The sequence below is a fragment of the Eucalyptus grandis genome, chromosome 2 (assembly GCF_016545825.1).
Source record: "Eucalyptus grandis isolate ANBG69807.140 chromosome 2, ASM1654582v1, whole genome shotgun sequence".
NCBI classification, from domain to species: domain Eukaryota; kingdom Viridiplantae; phylum Streptophyta; class Magnoliopsida; order Myrtales; family Myrtaceae; genus Eucalyptus; species Eucalyptus grandis.
Genome location: NC_052613.1, coordinates 17,985,027 through 18,006,044, shown reverse-complemented (window position 1 = coordinate 18,006,044; position 21,018 = coordinate 17,985,027). Strand labels below are relative to the sequence as shown.

Below are 21,018 nucleotides of genomic sequence, written 5' to 3'. Positions count from 1 at the left end.
TTGCTCAAACAAAAAGTGGCAGAAAGAATAGGAGGCGAGGGCAGAGGAGGAGGAGGAAGAAGAAGGGTTGAAGGTGCCTCTACTAGTGCGCCGCCGTTGCCGCTGCCGCCACTGGTGCCATTGTTGGTGCTACTACTGGTGCGCTACTGGTGTTATTACTAGTGTCGTTCGCTACTAGTGTCGCTCTTCAAGGAAGAAGACGACGTGCCTCCTCTCTCCCCTCTCTCTCTCTCTCTCTCTCTCTCTCTCTCTCTCTCTCTCTCTCTCTCTCTCTTTCAATTTGGGGATTGAGGATTTCGATTTGGGGGAAAGAAGCCAAACGACGTCATTTTTGTGATTTAGATGCTGATCGTGCTCTCCAGCAAGCCACGTCAGCCTAAAAAATTAATAAAAAAAGCCACGTCAGATATCTAGCCGATCAAATCGGCGTTGGCACCAAAGTGAACGTTTTTCAAATTTTTTGGCACTTAAATGATCCAACGGAAACTTTTGGCACCAAAGTGAGTGCCGTACACAACTTATGGCACCATTAGTGTACTTATCCCCTTAGGATCAAATCCGTGGCTGGATTAACCAGGCTCATGATTGGATCTATGGCCAATCCATGATCTTTTGCAACAATCCATGGTCGGTCTGTGACCAATCCATGTTTGAGCATAATTGATCCATGGTCAACCCTCGGTTGTCATGTAGTCACATGGGATCGATTGATCCGCAACCAATACACGATTGCATGGATTCAGTCCATGGTCGTCCATTGCTAGTGTATGACCGTGCTGAATCACTTGCAACTAGTGCATGACCACGCAAGATCAATCCATGACCGCCCACTGATTGATCCATGACAATGCGTAATCGTCCCATGACCAACCCTTATGGTTGAATGGCCAATCCATGATAATAATTATTAAAAAAAAAAAAATTCAATGGACTTGCCCGACTAGTGGATTGATTCACTGCCGATCCCTTGGCCAACCCATGATTGATCCTTCAATCAAATCATGGCTGATCCCAGTTACCTTTCTCGATTGGGCCAATTAGCCCATGACTGATCCCCATTATCGGCATCCAATCCCCAAGCCATCTCTTATGATCGAGACAAGGGCCAGAATTATGGATGTCACAACCATGTAATTCAATCATTCTATATTACTATGTCCCAATCGAAAATAGGCCATGGAAATATTTGACAAGCTACCAATTTGATTATTTGTCCAAATCTAATCGGCATGTATTTCTACGAGACACAAACTATTCATTCTTGATTAACCCCACTCGAGAATTTCAATATCATGTCACGATTGGATGGCATAGGACATCAATTTTCTATCTTGTACATATACCAAGAAGACAGATTTAATATTACGTACGCATATGCCTTCATATATGAACAAATTATGACCATCCAACCAATATAGAGACAATTCGGCCAAATGTTAATGTACACACTTATGAACCGTAACCATCCAACATACTAGTCAACATTATGCCTTGGGTTTACATAAGACCAAAGCATGAATGATTAGTTATTGACCTTGCTAAAAACTTCCATGTTGCTAATTATTTTGTGGATGTTATGTTTAGTGAACTTGGTCAATACAAGCACATGTATTCTAGCTTGGGTATCACAATGCCCAATAACTTATGATTCATCATTTCCTTAGGTATCCAACACTAAATGGTGAAACTTGAGAGCACACCAATCTCAACAAGATTATCAAGATCCTCTTAATGATCTATTGACCGAGAATTATTTAAGATTTAGTCTAACTATAAACTTGTCACACATATTCTTAACATCTTAAAAATAGATTTAGTTACGACTAATCTTATAGACTTATTCATATAAATGGGACAATGAATAAATATGCTTTTTCCATTAAATAAATAATACAACTTAAATCTCTAGTATGTAATTATTATATGTTTGCTTTAGGGCATATAGCGATCAAACTCATCATCTTGAGACTCTTTGAAGTTGTGGAACAATAATTGAAGGTAAATCGAACTTCAAAATGAAGTTCACTCATGGTCTTCATCTTCATACTTTACAACACAAGATGAAATTCTGTCACCATCTTCAACCAAAGATTCCTCAATTTTTTTTTTTTTTTTTTTTGGATAAGTGCAATAGAAGTCCTGAAACTTATCATAAAAATGCAATTGAATCCTAAAACTTGCAAAAAGTGCAACCAAGTTCTAAAACTTGTCAAATTGTTTCAATCGAGTCCTAAAATTAACACCATTAGCCTTTTTAACAAAAAATGCTAACGTGGCATTTTTAATTATTTTTAAAGTCCACATGGTTTTTTTAAATTATTTTTTATTTAAATTAGATTTAAAAATTAGAAAAGAAAAGTTAAATTTATTTAAAAAACCAAACCATTAAAAAAAAAAAAAAAAAAATCCAGCTTCCTTGTCCACCACCCATCGCCGGGAGGGGCCGGCAACCGTGGCGGGGTGGTCGGCCCTCACCTAGCTTGGGCGAGGCCTTGTCGGGACCAAGCGAGGGCCAGCGGGCCTAGATCTAGGCACCCTTGCCCAAGCTTGGCGAGGGTCGCCGACCCTCTCCTAGGGCTGCGAGGGTCGCCGACCCTCGCCACCCCGCCCGGGGCCGGCGACGGTCACCGGCCCTTCCGGTGATGGGCGATGGGCGGCGGCAGCGGTAGCGGTGGGGGAAGGGTTGCCATTTTGTCTTTTTTTTTTAGAACAATTTTTTAAAAAAATAAATTTTAGCTTTTCTTTTTAGTTTTTAAATGTATTTTTAAAAATAATTAAAAAAAGCCATGTGGAAAATGAAAAATTATTTAAAATGCTACATCCTCACCATGTCAGCATTTTCCGCTAGTAAATTTGACGGTATTAACTTTAGAACTCGATTGAAATAATTTGACAAGTTTTAGGACTTGATTGCACTTTTTTGTAAGTTTTAATATTCAATTGTATTTTCATGACAAATTTTAGGACTTTTATTGCACTTATCCCTTTTTTTTCCTTTTCCTTTTTTAGGAATTTTCAAGGGTTTCATATAACTTTGAGGAGCTAATTTAAGAGCCAACCTTGACCAAGAGAAGCAAGTTAGTTCCATTTTGTCATCTAATTCTGTTTTAAATGCTTTGCTTCACGATCTTTTTTTTTTTTTATAATAAGGTTACTTCACGATCTTTTACTCTCCATAAATTTAGAGGTCGTTGAACTCCCATGAAAACTATCCAAGTCGTCATCCATGACAACTCAACCATAGATGCATAGTCGCTGAACCCCCACGACCTCAATTTGATGTTGTGGAAGCCATGGACAACCTCAAATGAGGCCGTTGTCCATGACGACTCAACCTTCCAATGACAACTATCTAAGTCGTCATCCATGACAACTCGACCATAGATTCATAGTCGCTAAACCTCCACGACCGCAATTTGAGGTCGTAGAAGCCATGGACAACCTCAAATGAGGCCGTTGTCCATGACGACTCAACCTTGTATTGTGAAGCTCATAGGTTGCAAGTCTCGCTCATGAAGATTTCTCTTGTCCTTGCCCCTTCAACTTTGCTCATGAAGATTTTTCTTTGTTTCCAAAAAAGAAACAAAAAAAAAAAAGAAGAAGAAAATGAATAGTAGGCACAAAAAGGGAAGGAAAAAATATGACAGGTTGAAGATGATGAGCAGAGTACTGAAATGTGTCAGATTGCTGAGGTGGATTTATCCCCAACATGAAAATGCAACATTGGATGCGTCGAGCAGAAGTTTACCAATGGGATAGATTTGAAAATTAAGTGAAGTTGGAGTTTTTTTTTTTTTTTTCTAGACTAAAAAAGGCTTAGAATAGAATTGTGGATGAAGCTAAAGTTTGGGATTTTTAGGATATTGAACCTTTAAGGTATTGTGAAGCATGGGATTTTATAGAAGTTCGAATTATAATTTGATCGGAATGAATTTTTAAAGTTTCGAGTGCGGTGTTGCCTAATTATGAATTTGCTATGTTTGGCAAGGGTTTTCGGCTGTCTTTTGAGTTGGCAAAATTTGAGATCCTTTAGTACTTTGAAAGAATCTTTTTTTGACACTAAGTTCATTCGAATCGGAGTTTGATGGAGAGGTGGTCACGTGACCAAATTCAACGCGAACTAGGCATAGCAAACAACAATTGATGTTAGCTTATGGGCGAGCTTTTTTACTTTGGCACGTGAAAGTTATTTTGTTGGCAAAAAGCTTAAGTTAGTCTATTTATAGGTAAGGTAGCATTTTGATTGGTTTTGATATCATTTCTCGCTAAGTTGATAAGATTTCGAGTTCGTTAGCTTGAGCAATTTATGGAGTTAGGTTTTGCAATCCCAAGTAAGTGGTGTTTATCTCTTTTTTGAATTTGTAAACTCATATTTCGAAAGTCATTAAGTTTAAACATATTGTGTGCGAGATATGACTATTAAAAGGAAAAAAAATGATGTTTAAATCAAATTGAATTGGGCTTTATTACCCTTTTTGGTTAATTGAAATAACGAAATATCCTTTAAAATAGTTCTAGTTGATTATTTGTGAATGGTTTAATAAAAGCTTTGCGAAAGGGATTGCGAAAGCTTGTAAGTATTGGTATATGAACATGGTTTTTGAAAGATATTTGGTTTGATAAAGTGAACTGTGAAAGATTATATCTTTCATTTTGTAAACTTGATTTTTTATGTGGTCCTCGGATTGACTTTGTAAGTTATTGGAGAATAATGTAAGTAGTGGTTTGATGATCATTATAGGTATGTTCTTAACCCATTAAGGGGTTTGTTGGGTATTGCATACTATTTACAATATCCTTATGAACCAAGTTGACCTAGCCAAAAGGGGGAAACTTGGTTGTTTTTATCATGAGGCATTAAGCAAGACCATAGTTGGATATTGAACACAAAATCGATCAATGAAATAGATCATTGATGTGTGATTTAAACAAATTAATCAATGGTTTAAATCATTAATGTTTGTTATAATATTACTAATGAAATGATTATTTCTAACATGAATATAGTTACATTGAGGCAACAATACTCATTTTGACATTGTATGTGTCTAATATACTAGATCTGGGATAGATGAGTTACTATACTATTTTATAAATACACATAGTGGATGTTCGATCTTCTCAGTAGAAATATGTACAACTCACTGTAGTTGCTCATATCATTTATCATACAAACCTTTTCAAGTTCTTTAGCTAACGCCAAGTAAAATGAGAACACTAAACATTTGGTGATTAGACTTTTGGGTATCAATCTGAATAGATATAGATGTGTCTACATGATGGTTGTTGTTTTAGCTGAATTCGGATATATATATAATTCTTCTGATGAATTTAGAACTTAGTCTAGTAATTTATCAAATATAAAGATGGAGGTATATTGTTGGATGATAGGCCAACATTGATTATGTTGAGGTTGGGTAGGAGCATAACCGTGTCATTTTCCTATATTTGTAGGAGTTGGGATGTGATGATCCTAGGCGATGTAGAAGAGGGATGAGAGATCAACCAAGAGCCACAGAGACCGTGAAGGAGAATCGCCGACAAAGAATCATAGCAAAGGGACAAATATGGCAATATGAAACCACGATGGTGATTAAGGATAGAGGCAGCCAAGTATATGATAGAACTCATTTAATCATTTCCATCAACTTCATCAAGTCTATAACTAAGTCATAGAAAAAAGGAAATTTTCCAAATAAGACCTTAACGTGCCCACATTTTCTCAAATAAAGTCTCGAAGTAGAGACATTATTTTAAATAAGGCCCCGAAGTGACCAAATCATCTCAAAGAAAGACTTTTGGCTAGCTGGTGACTATTCCAACCATCTTAGAAGGGGCATTTTAGTCAAAAAAATTCAAAGTATAAGTTTAAAATTTTTTATTTATTTTCTTTCCTTTCCTTTCTTTTTTTTTTTTAAAAATTTTCTTTATTTTTTTCTCTTCTTCTCCATTGGCCATGGCCGAGGTTGCCAAACCCAAGTGAGGGCCACCCTCGTTGGTGTCGGGTAGCTCTTGCCCGACACCGCTAAGGCGAGGGTAGGCTTGGGGCCGACGACCTCCATCATGGCCAATGAAGGAAAAATGGGAAAAGGAAAAAAAAATCAAATAATTAAAAGACTAAAATGCTATTCAACAAGCAAGATTAAGCTCCTCTTTGAAATTGATATGGTCATTTCAAACATTTATTTGAAACAAATATAACTTCAACTCCTTATTTGAAATGATTTGACCACTTTATGCCATTATTTAAAGTAAGGTCCACTTTATACTTTTATTTATAAAAAAAAAAAAGATAAGAACACTTCTTCATGTGCTTTTTACCAAAAAAAAAAAAAAAAAAAACACTTCTTCATGTGCTTATGTAGAATTTTCCCCTAATTCTATTATGATGAGAAATCTGACCAAACCCAGAGAAAGATTACAACCCGCACCGGATACTGCCCCGATTCACGTCCCCGTTCACTTGGCCTCTCCTTGAAAGCGTCCAAGTTCACGTTGACCTAAATCTTATAAAAGAAGAAGGAAGAACGAGGAAGAAGAAGAAAGCAAGTAGTTCTCTTCTCTCTCTCTCTTTCTCGATACAGACATGGCTTCGACTGGTAAGATCGAAAAGGCGGAGGAGGAATGGAGAGCTGTCCTCTCTCCCGAGCAGTTTCGGATCCTGCGCGAAAAGGGCACCGAGTAATTCTCCCTTTCCCTCTCTCTCTCTTTTCCTTATGCGCCACTGCTCATTTATCTGGTGGAATTGGGTTGACTCCAGCCTTACCCTGTTTAATGGGCGAATTTCCCTTCTTTCTTCGTGGGGACTTGGCTTCTAGGACATGTGGTTTCCCTATTGGGTCCTTTTTTATGATTCATCGATTCTTGATTGTTCAATTGGGATATGACTGCGGGGGGTCGGCGCGCTGTTGATTACAGAAGCGAAGATGGTTGGCCATTTGTTTTAAACCGAAAGTTTTCAGATCTCAGAGAAATCTAAATGAGTGAAATGTGAGTTCGAATTGCGGAATATTGTTATGGCTTGTGCACAGTGCGGAGGACCCGGAAAATTGCTTGCGATGTCTCTTCTAGGCTTGTGACATCTTAGGTTACTGGGGAATAAAGAAGGAACGATGGTCAAGGTTGAGCGTTTCAGTTGTAATCTGGGCGATATAGCAGATGATCTTGTCTTTGTGAATTCAGAAGTCTTTTTATATAACTATGTTACCGTTCACGGTACAATGAAACCACAGAGCTGAGACACATCTGTTGGGTGCTGTACTGTGCACAAGTAGATACTGCACCCCGAGAGGCTGGCTGCTTATATTTGTGCTTTAGAGTTCTGATTCAGCTAGTTGTGGTCGTTTTCGGTGAGAGTGGATCTTCTTTTGAATTTGTTATCCATGCTTCTCCTCTCGCAAGCAAGCTAGAACTCTTGAAATGTTAGGATATGACTTTCGTAGGTTGTATTCAGTAAAAAAAAAAAAAATGGTCTTTGTTAAAGATTGATAGATTTGGAGAATATTGCATGCAAGGATTAGATTTGATTTTTGTGCAGATTGCGAGGCACAGGGGAGTACAACAAGTTCTTTGCTGAAGGTGTTTATAACTGTGCTGGATGTGGGACACCGCTTTACAAGTCCACCACCAAGTTTGATTCCGGCTGCGGCTGGCCAGCTTTCTATGAGGGTCTCCCGGGTGCAATAAATCGCACTGTGAGTTCAATCTTTGGTTCAGTCTTTGTCGTCATTCTCAGTTATGTTGCTGATTGCACCTCTAAGAAGAATTGTTTTTCAGCCTGACCCAGATGGAAGAAGAACTGAGATTACATGTGCGGCTTGTGGCGGGCACTTGGGCCATGTTTTCAAGGGCGAGGGATTTTCGACACCGACTGATGAACGTCATTGTGTCAACAGCATTTCGGTCAAATTTGCGTCTGAGAAATCCTCATGAAACTCGACAGAAGGCTATGCTGGGATAGTAGTCAGTAATGTACGGCAAAAAGATAAGACTCCTTGTTGGTGACGACCGGACTTTGGAACGTTATTGCCAAGCCCAACCTTGTCTAATAGTATGTGGTTGTACTGAAGAATGAGATTATGATTCTGCATGGAATGTATTCTCTGCTTAGTTGTACGGATGAGAACAGTAACTGGAGAATAAACTGAAGATTTGACTTTGGCTTTGCAGTGAAATTGATTGAATTCTGTTTACAGTAGTGATTCCATCTGAGAATCTGAATCATCTGAAGACATCCATATTACTGATCGTCTTAATCATTATCGGCCCTCAAGAGTGCCGCCACTGATATGCAAACTGATTATATTGAACTGGGATCTAATCTAGAAAGACGAGAGAATTAGGCACAAACATCGAATGGAGAAATGAAGCAAAAGAGAGGGACTGGACAGGTCGGAGGTGTCCCGAAGGAAGATTGATCGAAAGCTTGAGAGGAAGTGAGCATCGCCTGGACTTGATCTAATAGGCAAATCACATGGTACGAATATTTGAGACCCAAAATCACTCTTTGAAGAACAGTGTTAGTTTTCGTACGTGATTAGCTTGGTTCACCAAATTGCTCACCTAATGCATGTATTTTGCTTTAGAGGAGAAGAGCGATGGGAACAAGTTAAAGATCCCACCAATGAGACATGAAACCAGGCATCCCCTCCATCCACATCTAGGAGAATGGGCTGTTAATTTTCTCCCAGTGCAGTACAACAAGTGCAATACGTGGAGATCATTTTACTTAAGATTTTTGTGATCAAAGTGTGTGCGAAAGAGGGATGGCCATGTTGAAACTTAGGCGTAGATCTAACAGTTCTTACTCTATACTCGTCGATTGGGATAGAAAACTAAGACACGGTCAATTAAAAGAGAAACACAATGGCCATCGAAAGGAGATGACGGATCACGTAACCTAGAAGCAATAGCAGTTTGCAGGGAAGAGTAATGGCCACTTTATATGGTTAATTACAAAGGAAATGCAAGCCGTGGATGCGTGGCAAGAAGTTTAGGCGGAAGAGGTCATGTACAAAAATGAAATCTATGGTGACTTCTAATCACACCGACCTCAATTGAAGATAAACAAGTCGAACATAGTGCAGTATTTGTCCAGTTTCAGAGAGATTAATCAAAATTCACTGGAGAACATTGTTTATAGACTACGCCTTCAAAACAAATTAGACATCCTAATAAGCTAGCATGCATTTCTGGAATGAGACAGCTTATTTTAGACTCTTTTGCCATCCCTCCTCCTAACTCCTTCCACTTCTTCCCGGGACAGAGAATACGGCTTGATCTTCATGGAAGAAATATGACATGGAAGGTGGAACTTAGGATCAAAGGACCAATTTTACATCGGCAATCAACCTGCCTCTGGCTGGTTCTCTCGAGTTATCCAAAGAACGGTAAGGGTATTAAGCCCGTGAAGGTGGTCATGACTACACTCCTACGTCAATATTCAATAATATTTGCTAGGTATTATATAACATAAAGAAGTGCAAACCCATATACAAAAGGAGCTGAGAACACCAAGAAAGAACTCATCTAGAAGACAAAGCAACTATAACGTGAATCAATGCATTCATCCCAAGTAACTTCCCACTCAAGAAGTACGTTGAACTAGCTTCATCAGTTAAGAAAACAGAGATACTGTTTCCTTCAAATGCTATCTTGTTTTGCTCTGTCCAAATCTGCCAACCTGCGCAGAATATTCCTGTCCGAGGACAACAAAGGAGATGCCTCACAACCATCTATTGACCAGCACATTCCGTCTTTTTCTCAGATTTTTATGGACAGAATTGGATCCCAAGTTCTCAAATTAAGGGGAAAAAAGGACACAAATGACTATTTTTGCACTCTTGTTGCTTCATAGCAAGTGTCAAATTCTATAGCTGCTGGTATTCCTGATAAAAAAAATTAGTAACAAGTTCTTTGCAGGTACCTATAATCATGCCATTTGCAATACACCAGTCCACAAGTCCACATCCAAGTTTGGTTCAGTAGCAGTGGGCCAGCTTTCTAGAGGGTGTCCCGAGAGCAATGATGCTGCAATGTGATCTTTCATCTACATTGGTTTATGTCAAAAGCAATGTTTTGAATATTGCGCCTACGAAAATAACAGATTCACAGACAAACCCAGCTGGAAGAGCAACTGAGATTAAGCATGCAGCTTGTGGTTGGCATTTGGGCCATGTTTTCGAGGGCAAGGTGCTGCTGACTCAGATTGCTGGACGGCACCATGCCAACACTGTTTCAATAAACCGTTTGAGAAATCCTCATGAACCTTGAAGAACAACAGGTTTGTGCTCAGAAATTTGACAACAATGGAAGACTAAATGGGACTTCTTGTGGGAGACAACAGGGCTTTGGAGTGTAATTGCCAAGTCCCTCGACTCCCACCGTTGCATTTATCATATCTTATTGCAGCAAAGAACAAGAAGATTATGGTGTGTTCTGGCATGTACTTAACCTAAGACAAGTAAAGGCAGATTTTTTGTTTGATTTTCCATGAGAGTAAATGGGAGGTTACACTGGCGTATGTTAGACAGTATTGGATGCAGTGGCCACTATATCGAATAACCAACAGTTGGCTTAGCTTTGAGGTGAAGTTTATCGAATTCTGGTTACCACAGCAACCCAGTGCCTAATAAAACTCCAGCATCTGTACTCCTGAAAATGGCCAGCAATGAGCTCACAAATCTACTAAGACAAAAACCATTGTATAATCGCCTATCAAGCTCGTTTGGAGGACCAGGCCAACCAAATCACACACTTTGACGAGCATAACCTCACAAAGATCTCTACCAGTAAAATGGTTGATATTAGCAGGGACAAAAATGGCTTCCTTCGTCTCCTGGAATAAATAAAAAAATATAAAATAAAATAAAAGAAGACATAATGGACTTTATGTGAGAACACTAATATACTTTACGACCATCTGTTCCTCAGTTTTAATGCAGAACTGCTCACAAGCCGAATACATTTTCCTGGGACCCACGTTACTGGTTTCAACCCCTGCATGCTTCCAAGGGAAGCTTCAACCTAAGCCAATGATTCATACACTAACACCATGCACTGGTCATATCTTTTGAATTGCAATAGCTCCAAACACATCATAGAGGTGCAATATTAGAGTCATCATCTCAGGATATCCACCCAACAAAATGTCTAACTGATAAAGGCCCTTCAAGGTACAACTCTCATGATCCAGATAAATCATTTTCAAGCTGTATTCAAACTAGAGATAAGCAAAGAACAGGGTATTATAGGCAGCAAAGCAAAAGAGGGACAAGACAGAGAGGGAAAGAGTTGAACAATCTACAACAGAACAGCAACAAGGGCAAGCCCAAGAATCCCACCAAGGAGAAAACGCATGCATGTATGTCCCCATTCAAAAGTGGAGGGATGGCTTGATAGTCGGTACATGACATTCACTTTGTAAGAAAAACTGACTGCATTCGGATGACACACCTTCAGACACCACATGCACCAGGAGTATCATTTTCAATATTTGGAGGGGGCTATTTCTTAGGAGTTCGAGCACCCAACTCCATTGAATTTTGTAGGATGAGATAGCCTCATTCTACTTGTCAATTCCAGCAGGAAAGTAAAGACTGCAAGAGCCACCTCAAAGCGTTTATCATCAAAGAGGAAAGGCTCGGCTTGCCGAATTCTTCCGGCAGATGTCATGCGAACAAAATTAAGAATGTCCAACCACATTCTCATCACATCGACCTTCGATTCGAGATACACAAGCCGTGCTTATCGCTCCGTCAATCAAATCAAATCAACTAACTTCTCTCATCAACACCCACTACAGGAAGAATTTCCAAAAAGAGGTCAACTTTCTGTTTCCTGAAGTTAACTAAATAATGGGTATGAAGCAACCTCGCAGTTCACGATGCAGCATTCAGTACCAGCTAAGAAGTCCTCCCTCGCCTCCACCTGCAAAAAAGAGAGGCAAATCTTTAGCCCTTTAGAATACAGAAAGGCAACGGGAGTGTTTCATGGTTCAACCTGAGTGGAATCTTCACTTCCCTCCTCTGCCGCTCCTCTTCTCATTGCACGCCTTGAGGGCTTGCACTTCTGTTGATCACGTCAAACAACACAAAAAGCACGATCGCCGTCATCAGATGCGTCGCCGAATCTTCGACGTAAATTAAGCGACAAACCCATCTCCGGCATACCTTTTTGGCACGATTTCCAGTTCCTATTGTGGTTGACGAGACAATCCTGAAGATACCCACGAAGGATTTTACAGTCGGAAGCAGCGAAAGGGAATGATCGGAGGAGGGTTCGTGGTTCAGCGTACCTGCAGCGACAGGTACAGAGCAGAGCACTCGCGGAGCTGCTTCACGTTCTCGTCGTCCTCGTCGGCGTCGCTCTGGTGGATCGGCGGCAGCGGCGGCGGCGATGGGACTTGCCCGCCGGCTAAGGGCGGCGATGAGGTCATTGTTGGAATAGTCGTGGGCGAGTCTCCCCTGTTGTCGGAGTTTGTTTGGGTTACTTTTTATGGGCTTCGCCAGCCCGGTCCAAATTAATGCACGAGATTCCGACAACCCGTCCGATAATAATTTTACTGAACTGCCCCCTGGATCAAACTCTCGTGAGACAAGTGCATTTGGTTTAACTTTCTCAAGGGCTTTTAGCCTCAAGACCCTCTTGGGAAAATATTGGGGTGTTTAGCAAGTCTATCCAAAAGGCTTTCAATTAAATGTTGATCTTAGAAAAACTAAAAACACAATGCTAAAAGGGACCAATTTTGAATTTTCAACATCTAACTAAATGTTAAAACTACTTTTTTTCAAAATTACTATTATAATTTTTTAAATTTTTTGGTTTTACCTCTCATTATTCCAAAACTACCCTCACATTCACTAAAGTCACCAAAGAATTTAATATTTTTAAATAAGAATAAAAATGAAATTAAAAAGCCATTTATAAAAAAAAAAGATTTGTCAAATACTTTATGGAAGAATGAAATCAGAAAATATTTTCCTCCAATGATTGCTTGCATGACTTATAAAAAAATGAAAATATGTTTTCATTATTTACGAAAATATTTAAATGTAAAATTATTTCAAGCAATCATTTTTAGAAAAATATTTTTCAAATCATTCGTCTTTTACCAAACGAATAGACCTTTTAAGTTATTCTCATCGATTACATTGAGTCATTCAATTTGTAATTTCGATTGAGTCCACAGGTATTTGCAGAAATAGTACTGGTTTTGATTAATAAGCTGTGATGATCTCAATGTCAATGTTGTTCCAATGGAAAGGGAGGAGAGTTTCAGTTCAGCTTCGACGAGGTGTTCTGCGATGACTCGAAGTGAGATGATGTCTATTCGTTTCTGGCTTATCCTATCGTTCGATGTATATCTAGCATCACTGTGGCACATTGCAGATGTGAAGTCTGTGAGTCTAACATGACGACTACTTGTCTTGATCATTTCTAGATGTGAAAGTTATTGGCTCCCTAGACTCGAAATCAATGATCAGAGCATTAGGTGCTTGTGTCGACATGCGCATTTTCTTCATCTTTCGTTGGTAAATGAGATTAGTCGAGTATTGTCATGCGCATCCACTGCTTTCTCGTCCTTTAATTGGTGATTTAGATGAATCGATTATTTTCATCCAAATCCAATGCTTTCTTCTGTCAGTAGGCGGGTGTTCATTGTGAGAACGTATTGTCAACACAGCATGCGTTATCTAGTTTACTTCCGGGGGTATCAACTATCTGCTGCTCTTTAATGTAACATATGTGGCAAATGCAGTTTCAAACTTGTACTGAAAAAGAAATGAACGTGGGCAGCAGCAGAAGCCATTGTGTTTACATATTCCCGTGCACCAAGAATCAACTGAACAGAAGAGGTATGGTTGGTTTCATGTGCGCTTTGTGATCTCTTGTTAAACTTCTTGTTTTCTCACTAAAAGTTTTGTTTCTCGAGCGTGTCCAGAGCATTTGGAGAACTGATTCTCGCGAACCAGGCTGAAAGTTGAGAAAACAGGATCAGAGAGCAGGGTTCCTGAAGAAGCTATGACTATTAATGTCCCTCTTAGCACTTGGAAACGCAGTGCATGCCTTGTCATATTCCCTATCGCAACTCCAAACTTACTCTGACTTTACAAGATTCTGCTGTGAGAAATACTCTCATTAGCTCTTCCATTGTCCTGCTAGCATGTATTGAAAACCTGAACATTGAGTTCGTCTCGCAGGGAAGGAACTCCCCAATAGCATTGCTATATTTTTGTTCACCCAGCCCTTCATATGTGTCAAAAATCCTGTCAACTCTCAGGTTTGGTGCCAGGTATGGAAGTTTGAAGTCAAACGCATTTAGGGCAGGGTATGTTCTTATTCTGATGGATAGTTTCATTTGGAATATACAAAGAGAAAAATGAAAAAAATTTAGAATCAGAACTTCTGGCTTTTGCTATTCGTGTAAGAGGCATGCAGAGGAGATCATTAAAATAAGAAAAATCACGTGGAGCTTGCCAGGTTTATTGACCAGAAGCAATCTCAGATAAGTTTCTTTTTCATTCAACTAGTTGAAACAGACACATAAATGCAATACCTACAAGTTATAGAAATGACACCTTGAGCTTAAATTTCAGATACAACTACGTATCCCGTCATAGATGATGTGAGTTGTGTGGGGGTGTGGATGCCGCATGTGCTTTCTAATTCCAATTTCTTTATCGTTTCTTCAAGGAAAAGCACATAAAAGCAGTACTGCTTGTCCATTGTACTAAAGATAAACATGCTGAGAGATTTGGATCATGCTCCTCAACCAAAGATGAATCATGTGAAACAGTAGTAGAAAAGGCTAAGATTTTCAAGACATCTAATTAAAACCAGTTGATCGATCTATATCACCCTCTCACATTTGACATTCGTAGTCAATGGAGAGCATAGATGCTGAAAATGTCAAGTTGCTTCAGGATTTGTTCACATGGGAGAGAAAAGCACTCGATCCTAATTTTCTTAAGGACTTGGAAGTTGATTGTGGGAGGCTGCTGCACCAACTAATATTCCATTGCAACAAGCCATCAAGGAGCCTCTTGCCTCCACTGTCCAGCTGGTTAGTCAAGACTCTGTTGCACTTATCAGCATATTTTACAGTTTTTCTTTTAATGACGTGACGATTCTACGCCATTTTACTGTAATAGAAAGTCTACTCTGGTGACTGAGAATCGAGTTACCGACTCATTTTAAAACTGGAGTCCTGGTGGGAGTTTTTCACTTTCATGGAACTGAATAATTGCCTTATCCATTTGTTTTGCAGAAAATTTTACACTGACTAACAGTACTGAATAACTACCATTTTTTTCTGAATAATTTCTGGTTAGTTTTCAGATTTAAGCCAAACAATAGACAACATTGTCGTTTTCCTGGACTATGATTCGCAAATTCATTGTTTATGTTCTGAAATTTGTGCTAGCAGGATAATGGTAGGGCTAATGGGGGCCATCTCACAAGAGAATCTAGTAATATCCGAGTAAGTTAGGAGTTGTGGTAAGGATATGATTTCCATTTGGGCCCCAGGTCAAGGCATGTGCTAAGTTTCCAAGCGCCGAGAGGGACTTATCGATGGTCTTAGCTTCTTCGAGAACCCTGCCCTCCTCTTCTGCTTTCTACGAAAAATTTACCAAGAAATCACCATTGGATACTGTTTGGTTAATTCTCGGTGCACTGAGAATATGTGAACACAATGGCTTCTAATGCTGCCCGCATCAATTTCTTCTTCAGGTTAAAGTTTGTAACTATATGCATAATAAGGTAAGGTGGCAGATATTTTAGAAGAAAGTTCTGATCTGGGTATGCAAAATGAAGAACACTACAAGACGAGGAAATCTCAGCTTTGTGCGCTTCGTTTTGTAGTCTCCAAAGCCCTCCATCGCATTATCAAATTTGGTAATCGCATTGGCATCCCAAATTTGGTAATCACATTATCAAAGTTGGTCGACGACTTCTCTTCCTGGTTGTCGTGATCTTGATGGCAGAAGGCTTTCGCACAACGGGACAACGAAAATTTAAGTCGTCCCATTGAGATTCGAAATTGTAATTTGAGATCATAGGCCTCCTTTCCTTCATTCATTGATGGGTACGACAAGGGCTTTTACTGAAAGAAGCAAACAAGATGATCTGCATTCCATGTCGTTGGTATTTCGTGGAGACATATTAGTGCTTCATGAGATTTTTATCACCATGAAATTCAGATCGGTTTTTCTTTATCAAGGAACATTAGAATTACGCAAAGACAAACATTTTGACACTATCTTTCAAGCTTATCATCCTGGGATAGACTAACATCACACGCTTCTGTCAAAACTCTGCACGCTGCTAGTACCTTTACCAGATATTCGTCATGCTTATGACTCAATGACAAAGTGAATCATATACCAGTTCGTGCACACACCAACTAACGACAGGTCAAACGCTCCGATGTAGGAATATTACAGAGAGCTTCTTCCTCATTACAAAAATACAAATAGTCCTAAATGGATCATGTAACAATGTTTCATCACCTTGCGTCTTGACAGTTGAATCCTAGAAGTCCTACAGTTTGCTTGCTTGCTTTTCTTTATATTTTTTGTACTGGAATTGAGCCTACCCAATTTATGCAAAGCTCCACACCGAACTAGTTGACGTAGAAAATGACATGGCATGAACTAATACTTTTCAATTGGAAAAAAAGTTCATCGTTAATGGAGCAAAGATTTGCAAGCACAACCTTATGGTAAGACTCAAGCCCGTCTATCTGGTCTGATCTCTTATTGAAGTGGCTGTTTCAGGGCATAAAGGCCTTGTTGTTTAAAAGCAAGTAGATGAGCATGATATTTGGTGATCCAGCCTTTTATAATCTCGACCTCCCTTTTTCGTTGCCTGACCAACCAGTTTGGATCAGCTTGTTCTGAAGCAAGTATGTCCAAACAATGGGAACCTGCAAAATATATAGCCATGATATTAGGGAAGTAATTGAATATATATTTACCTTTCACCTTTCACTTAATTTAAATCTAACTTTAAAAAAAAAATTGAAATACCCAAAACTTTCACAACAATGCAAATAGTGTCAAGTATTTTCGTACGATCTAGATGTTTTTCATACGATCCATGTGCATTCAAAATGAGTCACGGGACAATAAGTATATGCTTGGTTAAGGATTAACCTTTTGATTTATCTGCTAAATCAAGATTGTAATAGTATATATACCTTTTTGTGTATAGACGGCATCGATAGTGTCTGAAATGTTCTTGAGGATCCTGAGATTAAGATGGAGAAAATGTTAAGCCAGATTAAATGGAAATTTTGATTCTTCAGCATATAAGTTAGTTAAGTTTCGATACCCGCCACTACTGTAAGGATCTCGAAGTCCATTTGAGAAAATAATGTTGCTGCCGAATCTATGAAGGACTCGTTCTATATCCTGCAATTTCATGAACGAGAGGAAAACAAGTGGTAAGCAAAGATTTTAGGGTTTTCTTTGAACTTTAGATACATGGAAATCAATTTCAGTTACTGACAAAATGTCGAGGCCATATCTTTATAGAAAGTCGCTAAGAGTCATACATGACCTCCATAATAGGTGGTGATCCAATGCGGCCGAGGCACGACACCATACGAGCTGTTGCATCCATTGATGAAGTCGGTTAAGTTGAAAGGATATGCTTGAAACATAGAATTGTTTGTAATGCCTATGCCCATTACCATCTCGCTGCATCTCTGCAAACAGCTCTCTTTCAGTCCAAGCGTACTGATGTGATTTAATTACATAATTACATTAGGACATCACCTCACCATGATAATTGCGAAAACAAAGATTGTCTACGGGATGAGCGGATTCAATTCATCCGACTTGGACATAAATATGTTGTAAAAGGTTCTCGTACCCCAAGGATATGTAAAATGCAAGCAATACATACTTATGACATATGATGAAACACCCTGCACTAAATACTTATCTTATGATGTCCCTTTTCGCAAAATTGTATAGATTAGACAAACCCATGATCGTCTTTAACGGTTAAAACGAGCAATGTTTGGCCGATGATTGACTTACAAAGATGGATTTACAAAAATTAGTTTTTTAATTGATATATCAGACTGCTAACGTCACTCAAAATAAATGGATCATATTCAAGATCGAACAATCTTTCACTTCACTCAATAAAGCAAAACAAAATGTAGAGAAATATACCTGCCAACTATAACCCAACTCTGTTTGAGTAGGGGTAGTGCCATTGGGAGGAACGATGTAGCATGTGGAGTTTCTATCCAAGGCAACGACGCCTGCAAAGATTTTTTTAAGAATGCCCTTTCCAGAAGCATTTGCTCCATCAATGCCTCTACATACTATTTCCACAGGATATCTTGGCGGATCGTCATATTGAGCTGCCGCTGCGTACCGTAATATCAAATAGTTCTTCAGCTCATCCCCACTCTTCAAAGGCCTAAGTCATCCAAAGTACATTCAGAACAAGTACTAATTGGATATCAATTTAGCCTCAAACATTGATGACACATTATCGACTCTAGCAACAAAAAATAAAAAAGTGGTTTAGTTGCGCATGTATGTTGTATGTCATTATTGGCACCATCAGTAAATGAAGATCTTGTTTAGATGTGTGATTGTGACATGCATAGGCGCTTAAAAAGCCGTACCTACAAGTTTTGAAGATCTTGCTTAATCGGGAGAGGCCACTAGGCTTGGAAATAACTCTATCAATCTCCGCCCACGAGTCTCTTATAGTTTGGTAGCATGTCTTGCTTGCTTCCTATGTAAACCAAGCAAGGCAAAGCACAAGTTATGAAAGAGACGTCAAGACCCCAAAGATTATGATATGTGCACCGTCCTTCTCACTTATGTCCTGCTTTGAATTACCACACTGGCACATTCTCTTAGTGTTAACACTTAGGCAAGAAGGCTGCCTCATCTAATTGATATGCAAATCGGGTGCTCATGAAATCCTGGGCAATCCGTTATTGGAACAAATAGAAAAGAAGAAATAATTAGAAGGAGTGCAATTACCTTGAAGTCCTTGGTGACTACCGAAAAGTATGCATCTTGTGGGGTAATGCCGTCAAAGTAAAGTATCGGAGCCGACGAGGCTAGAGCTCCAAAGGCCAAATGGGGATACTTCAGCCGAAACCACGAAGCAAGCACTGGAATCCCCATAAGCTAGCCATTAATAATTTGATAAATAAAATGGATTTATGTATCCTTCTTGAAAAATTCCTATTTTCCTTGAGTCCTTGACAACGAAGGTATTAACAGCTCATCATTTCAACATAAATTTACAAGAAACTGATTAAAATGAGAAATTAATAGAATGTTGTTGATTATGTCATTTTTTGTCTTCTCAATATTCTAATGCAATGGTAATAAGGGCAGGCCAAATAGGTCAGACAAAACCCCATTTTTCTCTATTGAGTGTCTAATTTTTCCTATATGCATGAGAAGTTTCAAATGTATATACATGTCTTGAAAATGTATTGAGATGTGTTATACTTACTTCCCCCATATGATCCTCCCACGACGATCACTGGACAATCTCTGGCCTTTAGTTTCTCCTTCACGTGCCTGATTATAGCTGCGTAGTCGGCCAAAGCTTGGGATGAGCTAAAGTATCCCCGAGCAATAGGGTCATTGAGGGCTTCTTCCAAGCTCATCCCAAAGGGAATTGACCTACCATAGTACCGATGCTGAACAGGGAAAAGCATTTCGCCAAAATTAAAATGAATTTAACTACTTATTTGAGCCTAAATAGATCAAATCGTTCATGCGTAGACCAAAAAAGATGATATAATCCAAATGGTACCTCAATATAAACTAATAAAGCTTTGAATTGAGCAGCATTCTCAGTTAGAAACCCAATCCCGTTTAGGTCGTTTTCAATCGGTGCTTCGGCACCGAGGTAAATGAAGATCGGAGCACTAGAATTAGCGCCACCCCAGTACCTGGAGTTGATCAAGTACCTTTGTCTAAAGGTGGTGTAGCTCTTGGGTTGATAGTTGAAGTGATCAAGCGTTTGGTTGAAGAAGAAAGTTGTGAAATCATTGGTTACAGATACTGGAACCCTGCGTTGGGGATCTTGGAGGACATTCTCGCGGTGTAAACTCAGCCTCGGAAAATCAAACTTCTGTGCACAAACGGAAGCTGCGATTGAAATGAAATAGACGATCAAAGAGAGCCAAGAAAGAGTCATCGCCTGTGGAGATAAAAGAAATTTTTTTGTGATGAATGCAAAACTTAATAGGACAATGAAATGGGAGAGTGTCATGACCTTATATGGCAATTTGCCAGCAAGTAATTGTGCAATTTCTGGGGTCTTTTGTGTTCTTATTCTTGGATAATCGAAAAAAGGTCAATAGTTAGGTTCTTAATTACAAAGACAGCTGAACACATCCTGGCACGGCATGTCTTTCATGCATGCCTATGTCACGTCTACGTTATGCGTTTGGATAAGAAACTTAATAAGGATTCTTCCTCATATATGGAAATAATCATGTGAAGGCTCTTTCACTGAGTTTTTCCCAGCTAAGCATGTCAATGATCTTTTTGTCCGTTTCCCACCGTGGACATCAACAAGGATCATAGACTGGTACAATTTATTTCTGAATTGACCTTCATGGACTGACTCAACAAAATCGTGCGTTCTTCTTATATCTCTTACTGGTCATATCAAATTAGTAATTGTCTACTGCACGATCCAATGGACGGAGCAGTAGCCGAAGTATACTGAGATTTGGAAGGAAATTTCTTCGATGGATTTGTCAAAGACGTGCGAACCTCCTCAGCTTTGATGGTCGCAACTTGTGCTTAGAGAAGCCCCCAACTTTTTGAAGCAAAAAATTGATACGTGGTCAGTAAGTGATCCGAAGGTGTACCTAGAAACTAATAGCTTATCACTCCTTCAGGTTTATTTTGGGTACAAATCAACCTCCTTAGGAACTTTGAGCTTTGATTGAAGAATGCAAAAGATGCTTGGCCCATCTCGATTCATTACAAGTGGCCCACTGCCTGGGCTCTA

The 21,018-nt window shown here is 39.2% G+C and overlaps 3 protein-coding genes across 5 annotated transcripts; 1 reads left to right on the top strand and 2 right to left on the bottom strand.

The window, feature by feature from the left end:
- Positions 1 to 223: 223 nt before the first annotated feature.
- LOC104425193 (peptide methionine sulfoxide reductase B5) lies at positions 224 to 8,174 on the top strand. The gene is made up of 4 exons (XM_039307706.1): positions 224 to 241; positions 6,560 to 6,681; positions 7,538 to 7,694; positions 7,777 to 8,174. The coding sequence occupies exons 2-4, from the start codon at positions 6,587 to 6,589 to the stop codon at positions 7,930 to 7,932; spliced, it is 408 nt and encodes a 135-aa protein (XP_039163640.1). The 5' UTR covers positions 224 to 241; positions 6,560 to 6,586; the 3' UTR covers positions 7,933 to 8,174.
- Positions 8,175 to 11,105: 2,931 nt separating this feature from the next.
- On the bottom strand, positions 11,106 to 12,496 carry LOC104425184. Its single transcript, XM_018868050.2, has 4 exons — positions 12,296 to 12,496; positions 12,171 to 12,216; positions 12,001 to 12,069; positions 11,106 to 11,928 (listed from the first exon to the last, which is right to left on the bottom strand). The coding sequence occupies exons 1-3, from the start codon at positions 12,434 to 12,436 to the stop codon at positions 12,014 to 12,016; spliced, it is 243 nt and encodes an 80-aa protein (XP_018723595.2). The 5' UTR covers positions 12,437 to 12,496; the 3' UTR covers positions 11,106 to 11,928; positions 12,001 to 12,013.
- A 4,132-nt stretch (positions 12,497 to 16,628) lies between these two features.
- LOC104425178 (lysosomal Pro-X carboxypeptidase) lies at positions 16,629 to 20,289 on the bottom strand. Of its 3 annotated transcripts, XM_018868048.2 has the most exons (10): positions 20,272 to 20,289; positions 19,964 to 20,144; positions 19,501 to 19,690; positions 19,017 to 19,150; positions 18,650 to 18,762; positions 18,186 to 18,438; positions 17,558 to 17,710; positions 17,335 to 17,414; positions 17,201 to 17,250; positions 16,629 to 16,927 (listed from the first exon to the last, which is right to left on the bottom strand). In XM_018868048.2, the coding sequence occupies exons 3-10, from the start codon at positions 19,655 to 19,657 to the stop codon at positions 16,758 to 16,760; spliced, it is 1,110 nt and encodes a 369-aa protein (XP_018723593.2). In that variant the 5' UTR covers positions 19,658 to 19,690; positions 19,964 to 20,144; positions 20,272 to 20,289; the 3' UTR covers positions 16,629 to 16,757. The 3 variants fall into 3 exon arrangements, with proteins under 3 accessions (XP_018723593.2, XP_010036093.2, XP_039162326.1); XM_010037791.3 differs by lacking the exon at positions 20,272 to 20,289 and having other exon boundaries at positions 19,807 to 20,262; XM_039306392.1 differs by lacking the exons at positions 16,629 to 16,927; positions 17,201 to 17,250; positions 20,272 to 20,289 and having other exon boundaries at positions 17,402 to 17,414; positions 17,558 to 17,741; positions 19,807 to 20,262.
- Positions 20,290 to 21,018: the final 729 nt, after the last annotated feature.